Source organism: Rhodnius prolixus, unplaced genomic scaffold, assembly GCF_049639745.1.
Source record: "Rhodnius prolixus isolate KJV_2025 unplaced genomic scaffold, Rpr scaffold_3, whole genome shotgun sequence".
Classification (NCBI taxonomy): Eukaryota; Metazoa; Arthropoda; class Insecta; order Hemiptera; family Reduviidae; genus Rhodnius; species Rhodnius prolixus.
The window spans coordinates 35,240,087-35,250,443 of record NW_027411603.1 but is presented as its reverse complement, the minus strand read 5'-3'; the positions used below and the strand labels follow the sequence as shown (position 1 = coordinate 35,250,443).

The window sequence follows — 10,357 nt, the reverse complement described above, 5'->3', positions numbered from 1 at the left end:
TAATCGTAAGGGTACTTTAGTTTAACATGAGTCAAAAGTGGACTATGTGAATTTCTTAATTTCATATTGGGTCAAAACATTTACTAGTCTAGATGACGAAAAAGATGAAATCCAATTCGATTAAACGGTTATAGTCTTAACGATACATCCCGAAAATATCCATAAAAGTAAAAAGATTTTTAGGTGCAGAAAGGGATAATTTTGGGACAGATTATTTGGTTATAATTAGCTCTAAATAAAGCAAACTCTCAAGTCAATCATCATCGCTTTCTATTTCAATATTATCCAATACTCGTTCTAAAGATTCGTACAATTGTTTTCCTTCTACAGCGTTGATATCTTGCTCAGTGAAATTCTCCTGAATATTATCTAATTCGCAGAGATATTGTTTTAATAATTTTGTTTTAAATTCATCTTTAACCACATCTTCAGCTACTAAAGCAATTACTCTTTGCGATATAAAGTTTTGCATATCCATGTTCATATTATCTCTTATATTTTTTAATGTTAACATTTTTTCACAATTTAAATTTATTGACTGTGGATGGTCCTCTAGATATTTTTTAGCACAGGATATAGCTTTTTCACATTCTTCTGTGGAACGGCTTCTTTTTTTAGCTTTCTTTGGCAATGTACCCGTCCGATTCTTAAAAAGAAAAACAAAAATTTAAATATAAATTTACATATAGAGGTTATAAAATCTGCTTTCTGAAAGCGGTTAAAGTAATCAAAGAAATGATATAATATTAATTTCAATGACTGACTTCAATTACGGTTTGAATAAAACACCATCTCAATTCGAATCTATACATTTTTGAAAAAACTATATACAGTCGACTCTCGATAAATCGAAATCCAAGGGACTACAAAAAAAATTCGAATTATCGAGACTTCGAATTATCAAGAAAGGGGGGAAAAAATCGAATTATTAAGAGTTTTTATTATGTACATACAGGGTGTCCCAAGCTATATGGATAACGACTTTTTCTCGGAAACTAAGATAGCTAGAAAGAAACTAAAAAATACGTGATCCCTTAGTTTTTTTTTAGGAATCCAAATTTACTTTGTAATTTTTTTTCGGTGCTTCCAGAAGCGAGATACAGGCACCAACTTCATTTTTTCAAATGGGAAGGTGCAGTTTTTATTTCAGAAATAGATTCCTCTATTTTTTTTTAAAGAAAAATTTACTTGAACGGTTTTTTTCTGTGAGCGATATTTTAGAAGTTATGAATGAAAACATGATTCTTATAAGAAATGTCAAAATGATAATATTATAACGGTTTTTTGATTGAATATGAAGAAAAGTACTATTTTATTATAAATTTTACTCCTCATTAATATTACAGATCATGCTCGAACTGGCCTCCACCATTAGAGATGCATAGACATGCTCTTTCTTGCCAATCGTCCCTTACTGCCAAAGAAATAGATTCGGCTTTAACCGAGTTACAGGCATCTATTATTCTCTGCTTTAGTTCATCTACAGATGCAATTCCGGCTTGATTCTGATGCACCTAGATTTAGAAATGCTTTTAGGTAAGCAGAAATAAGGAAAGAAAGAAAAAAGTTATGAATAATCACCTTGTTTTTCAGGTATCCCCAAAGAAAATAGTCCATAGGTGTCAAATCCGGTGAGAGAGGTGTCACTGAATCGCCCCCCGTGTCGATATAACACCATCAGGCATGTAAAGAGATGTCTCGTTAGGCAATTTGATGGGCATGTTATATCGACACAGGGGGCGATTCAGTGGCCACCTCTCTCAACGGACTTGACACCTGTGGAATATTTCCTTTGGGGATACCTGAAAAACAAGGTGATTATTCATAACTTTTTTCTTTCTTTCCTTATTTCTGCTTACCTAAAAGCATTTCTAAATCTAGGTGCATCAGAATCAAGCCGGAATTGCATCCGTAGATGAACTAAAGCAGAGAATAATAGATGCCTGTGACTCGGTTAAAGCCGAATCTATTTCTTTGGCAGTAAGGGACGATTGGCAAGAAAGAGCATGTCTATGCATCTCTAATGGTGGAGGCCATTTCGAGCATGATTTGTAATATTAATGAGGAGTAAAATTTATAATAAAATAGTACTTTTCTTCTTATTCTATCAAAAAACCGTTATAATATTATTTTATCATTTCTTATAAGAATCATGTTTTCATTCCTAACTTCTAAAATATCGCTCACAGAAAAAAACCGTTCAAGTAAATTTTTCTTTAAAAAAATAGAGGAATCTATTTCTGAAATAAAAATCGCACCTTCCCATTTGAAAAAATGAAGTTGGTGCCTGTATCTCGCTTCTGGAAGCACCGAAAAAAATTTACAAATTAAATTTGGATTTCTATCAAAAAACTAAGGGAATACGTATTTTTTGTTTTTTTCTAGCTATCTTAGTTTCCGAGAAAAAGTCGTTATCCATATAGCTTGGGACACCCTGTATGTATGTAGATACGTATATTGAAAATACGTATGAGCTTACCTAAGTTTTAGACATATAGCCTCAAGTAAAAAAGTAAAAATAATGAAAACGACAAAAAAGAACAAAAAAAATACATATGTATTAACATTTCAATAAATAATAATATACATATGTACCTAATTAATAAAATGAACAGTTTTTGTTTGAATGTGGCTTGACTTAGTCAACTGACTTAGAATTGTAGAAAGCGTTGATGGTGGAATATTGAAAGTTTTGGCGATATCTTTTTTTCGAACCACTTTTCACGACCGCGATATTTTTTTTTTTGTCGGACACAGTAAGGGTGACGTACTTCCCATCGTGACAAACTAAGAAAGAGAACTGGAAAGTTAAACTGGGCTGAAAGAAGGGAAACATTACGCAGAAAATGAACAATAAGCGGAAAATGAGAAGTAAACATTACTAGGGAAAATTAGAATTATAAAGAGGGGAAGCAAGCGGCCTCCTTCGAATTATAGAGCCTTCACTCCCACTGTCGTTAAGAAAAGGATTTCGAATTATCGAGCGTATCTAAATATACTGAATTTTTTCGATTTACCGAAGTTAACAGCTGTAGAGTTCGAATTATCGAGAGTCGACTGTACTTTTTAGGCTTCCTTGTCAGTTTGCCAATAAATGTTTTTTACTCAATATCACGGAGTTAGGTTCCCAAAAGATGAAAATGAGACATTAGCTTAAGAGTATACTTCAAATTGTCACTCATTTAGTTAAATTATTTTTTTTTTTTGCGTTTATTTATGCTACAATTAGCGCGTTAGCGCTATAAGTAACAGTGATAACCGAGTAACAAATGATAAGTAACGATTGGAGAAGTTACGAAGTGGTAACACTCCCAAATATTAGATGGTTAGTCGGTCTCTTCACTTGAGAGGAGATCACGAGGCCACTGTCTTTTAAGGCGTCTTGTCGGGTTGTCAGGAAGAGTTCTAGAAGAAAGATTTTTAGCTAGAGGATTTATAGGAGATTGCAGGTTGAAATGTAGTTTTCTGTATCTTGTTTTAGCAACTTGTGTGACAAAAGGAATGTTCAGGTCAGTGTGTATAGTCAGGTTGGAGACATAAAAAGAAGCGTGTACAATAGTTCGAAGTATTTTAGATTGTAGAGATTGGAATCCTTTGGAGATTGGAGAGTTTAGTTGAACCCCACAGCTCTATTCCATAGGCCCAGATGGGTTTTAAAGTAGAAGTATAAATCAGTTCTTTTGTTGTCCAGAGAGAGTTTTGATCTGTCGTCTAAGAGTCTTTTAAGTAGTCAATAGCGTCTGTTTAGTTCTGTTCTTTTAAGTCTAGTGTGGGGGTTCCAAGAAAGTCTTCGGTCTAAGTAAAGCCCAAGAGATTAAAATTAAAAAGAAAAAAAAAAAAGATGTACACATTTTGCCAAACACTAGATAATATTTTGTAATATTTTGCCAAATATTAGATGGTTAGTCGGTCTCTTCACTTGAGAGGAGATCACGAGGCCACTGTCTTTTAAGGCGTCTTGTCGGGTTGTCAGGAAGAGTTCTAGAAGAAAGATTTTTAGCTAGAGGTTAATTGATCAAACATTTGATGAACAATTACCGTTTTGTTTGATTATGAACCAGATCTGTTTGATCTGTTTTACACAATTTGCAAGACGAGTATTTCATTATTAACAGTATTTGTTATAATGTAATAACTACCATCTTACGAGTAAGTTGTTACATCAGTAAATTTTTTTATTAAAAAATTGTGTAAACATGTGTATTTCCCAAGAGTGCCAGATACGTATAGCTAGTTACAATTTTTGACGTGAATACGTCTTTAAATTTGCTATCATATGGAAGCAATCCAAAAAACCTAATGATAACAAAATCGGGGAATACAGTTTGGCATTATAGTTTCGAATCTATCGTCTACATCCAAAATTAAATTAGACCACTGGATAGCCAAAGGATCAAAGAATTCATTACGATAAGCGAGGACTGTGATGCATCGCGCGTGGTGAAGGGAGAATCGCCGCCATTTTGAGATCATTTTGCTGCGTATCGAGATTTGCAATTAGTATAACTTTTGACTCAAAGAAGCTACGATGTTCGTTTAAGTTTTAATCGTCAGCTGTCGTCACAATCTATCGATTGTATATAAAACATTAGTGTAAAATAGCGACAGTGCAAAATAGCAATAATAAGGTGTTAGAATAAAAAAAAGTATATAATGTCGGCCTGTACGCGTCGAAAAGCGAAAACCAAATACAGAGATCGTGTACGGTTGGAAAGGGCTTCTCAAGAACAATCGAATGGTAATAATAAAACACCATTTGTCCTGGTCAAGCTGTGCCGGGAATGTAAAAGAATGAATGCGGCCGAGCAGATCAACGACGGTGTCAGTACATCTGCAGCTGGGGCGGTTGAAATTATGCAAGTGGATGATTAATCGCATAGATTGTGTTCGATCGTCGATTATGAAGACACATTGGGCAGCAGCTAGTGCACGTTTCACTACGACGTTTGTCAACAATCCATTCGGACATAAGTGAGATGTGTGTGATCCTCTATGGTTTCTGCGCTCATTGAAGCTAACAAAAGAAAAACACTTACCGCTGCTTAATAATATATTATTATTATATTATAAAAAATATAACCCGTTACGTAAACGTATTCACGTACAACACACGGCCGTGTCCATGGCACATCCACAGTTTTTTTTTTTTTAATTGTTTAATAACATGATTTAATAAAATAACCTACTTTTCTTGGAGGTTTCTGTTTGTTAACATCACCACGGCCTGTTGTTCGCTTTCTTGTCAGTCGTTGTGGAGCAGGAGCATTATTAGTATCTGCTAAAAGTGTTTGTGTCATGTTTTCATTTGCTATCGGTTCTTTGCTGACAATTAATTTTTCCTGCATGTCACTTTAAGTTGCTACATAAAATTTTGATTTTTCTTTTTACTAGAATCCCTTTTCTATCTACAATGAATAAATAATTTTATTAATTTCATCTTTTGTAAATCGTGAAAATTACTTTTCAGCTGATTTATATTCATGTGGTATTTTTTTTTTTAAACATATATTTTATTTTTTTGAAAATTTGTATTGATTGATTTAAAAATTTTTTGGAAAGCTCTCAGGGAAATGTTGCAAACATTTTTTCCCCAAATGAAGTTTAAAGAATTATTAAAATTGTCCGGTAAAATGTCATCCAGTTGTCAAGGCGCTTCAACATCTGAGTTCATTGGCGCCTGGGGATCATTTTTCGGTATACTGCAAGTCACCGGACAGTGTTCTTTCGTTACACAAAATAAATTTCTATTCAGAAATAAATTTCATTCTCCCATCCTCTCTTTTGCTGAAGACTAACTTTCCTTCTGTAAACAAAATTTCAGTGATATTTAAAGATATTTTAACTTACCACCACCAGTTTGCAAAAACTTACATAATGAGGTAATCCACCAGTAATAAATTTTGACATTAAATAAAGTAAAGAAAATTGAAAAAAGTGAACTTTACGTTTGAGGACATTCAATAACGAGCAAAATTATGCAACTTACATTGACAGTAATAAGTCGCCATGCGTTCTGATTCCTTATCGTAAAATGCAAATCTGATTCAATGTGAAAGTTCACCAGTAAACTTTATAACTTAAACAAAAATTTCATTTTTTTTTTGCAACTTTTGTTGCGTAGCTTTAAGATTTTAAAAGTTAGAATGTATTTAGTGACCTTAAAAAGCAAAAAGTATAATTTTTTTGAGTTTGATGCTTATCATAAAACATAAACTTAGCTTTATTGTAGCGTGTGTAAGTATTAGTAAATAAATTGCCATCATATATTATACGTTACAAATAATAATTTTAACAATAGCGGAAAATTAGAAGACTCGCAAGTCTAGCACGAATAACTGTGTCACAATCATATCAAACATACTGTCACGACAAACGCAGTAAAGTATCGTGCCACCAATGTGCTCGATTTCATTAGTTTAATGTGTTATCGCAAAGTTCCAACAATGCTAATTGTGGTAGTAGAATAGTAAAGTAAATTAGTACAGTAATCGCCGATTTTTCAGGCGGGGCTTAACGTCCGTCTACCATTTTGGTAACATGGACGGGGACCAGAAGCTCATACTTTACTATATACAATTTTTTCTAACAAATAAAAAGTAGTCATAAGCGGGATTCGAACTGGGGATCTCTCACTCACTAAGCCAAGCTCTTGACCACTAGACCAACACCCGCCCATAGTTGAATAACTGTTAGATTAGTTGTGTAGAAAGTCAAGTGAGCATTTAAACCAGTTTTTTTGTTTTATTAAAGTATACTTTTTGTTAGTTTATTGTTTTTTTTTGTTTAACAGGACACTAGCGATAGGTAGCTATAATAAAGTATTTAATATCTATGGAGTAATCAGAGTGTTTTAATGTAAATCGTTACAACAATTTTTTGGAAAAATTTGTTTAAAAAGCGGAAACATTTAATAAAATACAAAAAGAACAATATTTTCTGACCTTTATCAATCTTTATAATACTTCTTTTAGAAGGTTAACGAATCTATATGGTTATATACTTGATATGTACAATTGCTAAATAATAAACTGCATTTTAAAATACATTTTAATCTCTCTCGACCATAATTTTCTTGACATTGAACTGATATAGAAGGCAAGCGGATGAATATGATTCCTGGCAATTTATCGCCCCGCAGAGCCGCAGAAATTTAGTATGCGGCTAGCCACTTAACTATTCTCTCAGGGCTGTTTTACAAAAACGCCAGACAAGTATACAATACATCACAAATGAAAATTGACATTTGCGGCTGGCTAGTGCAGGTTTTTAACGTATTGCTTTAGCCCCATATTGGTTGGTATAACGTGATCTATAGAGCAGGTATATATTGGGGCCGCTAGTGTCGGTTATATTCTCCACTTCGCTATCTAGAAGGCTAATTCTGTGGCGAAGGGAATGGGGGGGGAGGCAGTATCAGACAGGACACTATGAAGATTGGAACTTGTAAAACGGCCAGTCTTTAACTAGAGAGAGAATGAATCGTTTTAGGTTGGTATTACCGAGCCGATTGTCAGACTATAGTATGACTTATATCCGCTAAATTATCCACTGTCCACCTTACAATCTCCATCCGCTTAATAGGACCAATAACACGTCGCCTGAAGGATGTTACTAATATTATTACCTGACAAATGAGGCATACTTCAAGCTTCTATAAAAGATCCATACCATCTATAGTAGATTATATGCGATAAAATTATATAAAGCATAAAAGTGATCACCTTAACATTGTTTTTGAAATGAATAGTCTGGTAATAATTCAAAATATTAATGTTCTCCTTCGCTTTCACATTTAAAAATAGTTTATTTTTATATTTTCTCTTCAAATTTTACCACATTTTTTGGTGAAACTAACAATTTTATCTGAATTTCGCTAAAATAGTAACATTTTTATGAGAGCTAAGGTGCGTTATTTTTTTTATTATTATTATTAACTAGGTAAAAAAGCTTGGAAATGTAATTAGGTTGCAGTGCAGAGTGAAGCCATAAGTGAAGTCGAAATGACTACCCAAAAACAGATTAATTTACCACTGATAATGGATAAACATCCAAAACGATCAGGGTTACAAATAAACTTCTACGGATAAAATCAACAATCCAAAACAGGTTGAAACAAAAGGTTGAAAATATGGTTGGGCTCAAAGTGCTGGACTATAACTTTGATTTTTATCCATAAATGTCCCTGACTGATTTCGCATTTTCATGCATCATCACAGTACTCATCCGTTTAATTTTGAGAATTTGACTTCCCTGAATAAGGGTGAAAACATATTATATTTGATTGTTATTGTAAATTGTTGCTTTAAAATATTAATAAACAAAATATTATTGTAAAAATAGTAAAATAAAATTAATGAAGTAGGGTTTACTATTTTTACAAAAAAATGATTTGCTGCACTCCACCATTATTCATTTTCGAAATACAATTTGCTTCGGTATGGGGTTATTTAAATACACAGGTTGTCGGGCTGGTACTTATCAATACCAGTACCACACAAATTGAGAAAAATCAGAAAATACAAGGCACCTTTCTCTCCAGTAAGCACTGGCAAAAGAATGCACTCTTTCTTAACTATAAGTGATCTTTGGCACAGATTTTAGCATCAATAAATTCTGCTCTCAGCCGATTTTATTTTAATAAGCTTTTAATTGATAGAACTTCTAATTTAAAAAAAAAATCCAGCAACGGGAACCAAATTAATCGATTCCCAATCGATTTCGAATGTGGTATTTTACAAAGAGGCAAGAAAACCTCCATTTTCTTCGCAACTCTGAACGGATAATAGAAGAGATCAAGTTTCGGACAGGAATACAAAAATACAGTGCATTACAAACAAAAGACCGGAACTGATGTGAAGATGTAAAAGAAGACCATCATATTCCAGAGCTAATCTTCACCAATGCCTTCTTCATCAGGATTTAGGTCTCTTGTATACCAGTAACTCAATGACAAATGATTCACTTGCTAAGTAAACTTGATGGTATTCTGTAGCAGAGTTGTTACAGTCATCCAATGATTATCATAATAGAAATTATGGAGACATTTTATGTAATTGTGTATGTTCAACAAACATTATGTTAGTATAATATTTATTTACTGACTATAATTTTGGAATAACATTAAGTGTTAACTTTCAAGTGCAGTAAATCATATTCAAAATAAGGCTATTAGTGTATCATTAAATATGACTCATCGTGATTATCAAACAAGGCCGCGTCTTACGTTTTATTTTTTAATGCATCGCTTTTTTTTCCCCTTTGTATTTTTTGTATCAACTATAACGAGTGAAAATTGCAAACGCTTATCATCTCATCAAATGATTCTAAAATGTTGCAGCTCCCTACTATTAGCATCTAATTTTATCTTTTGTCCGATCGTATGTTTTTTAAAGTTGTTGAAAAGTGATAGTAATCAACGGGTAAAATGATATGTCAACAGATTCAGGATGACACCTTCTTTTAGGTTAGAGAAAATATCGCGACTTTTTACAAAATTTTCCGAAATTTAACAGAAATTACGCGTTTTGATTTCTCTAAGTGTGTAGGGAATGATTTTAACGCAAAATCTGAAAGGAAGGGAAAATAAAATTTATAAAGTTTATATAAAAAGTACTCTCCAATTCATCTGAAGGAAAATTTAACCTCTTATAGTTTCTCCAGAACCTTCCAAATAGGAAACACGATATTAAAACTAGTAAAAATGTTTTATGATTGTAAATTAATGCAATAAATACTTTTTTATTAGTCTTTAAATCACATTTTTTGAGGGGTTTATTTTTGCTACAATCAGCGCGTTGGCGCTATAAGTAACAGTGATAACAGAGTAACAAATGAAGCAAGCGAGTGGAGAAGTTACCCAGTGGTAATACTCCAAAACATTAGACTGTAAGTCTAACTCTCTTCACTAGAGAGGAGATCACGAGGCCACTGTCTCTTAAGACGTCTTGTCCGGGTTATCAGGAAGAGTTCTTGTACAAAGATTTTTGAGCTAGAGGATTTATATGAGATTACTGGCTGAAGAGGAGTTTTCTGTATCGTGTTTTGGCGACTTGTGTGACTTATGTTAAGGTCAGTTTGTATAGTCCAGATTGGTGCATAAAATGGAGCGTACAAATAGTTCGAAGTATTTTAGATTGAAGAGATTGAATCCTTTCGGAGATTGGAGCGTTTGGTTGAACCGCACAGCTCTATTCCATACGTCCAGATGGTTTTTAAAATAGCAGTATAAATCAGTCTTTTGTTCTCCAGAGAGAGTTTTCATCTATCGTCTAGGAGTCTTTTAAGTAGTCGATAGCGTCTATTTAGTTCTGTTCTTTTTAGTCTAGTGTGGGGGTTCCAAGAAAGTCTTCGGTCTAAG

General features: G+C 33.3%; 1 protein-coding gene across 1 annotated transcript; it reads right to left on the bottom strand.

The window, feature by feature from the left end:
* Positions 1–238: 238 nt before the first annotated feature.
* On the bottom strand, positions 239–5,471 carry LOC141452571 (uncharacterized). The gene is made up of 2 exons (XM_074124858.1): positions 5,187–5,471; positions 239–646 (listed from the first exon to the last, which is right to left on the bottom strand). Exons 1-2 carry the CDS (start codon positions 5,343–5,345, stop codon positions 254–256), a joined length of 552 nt encoding a protein of 183 aa, XP_073980959.1. The 5' UTR covers positions 5,346–5,471; the 3' UTR covers positions 239–253.
* Positions 5,472–10,357: the final 4,886 nt, after the last annotated feature.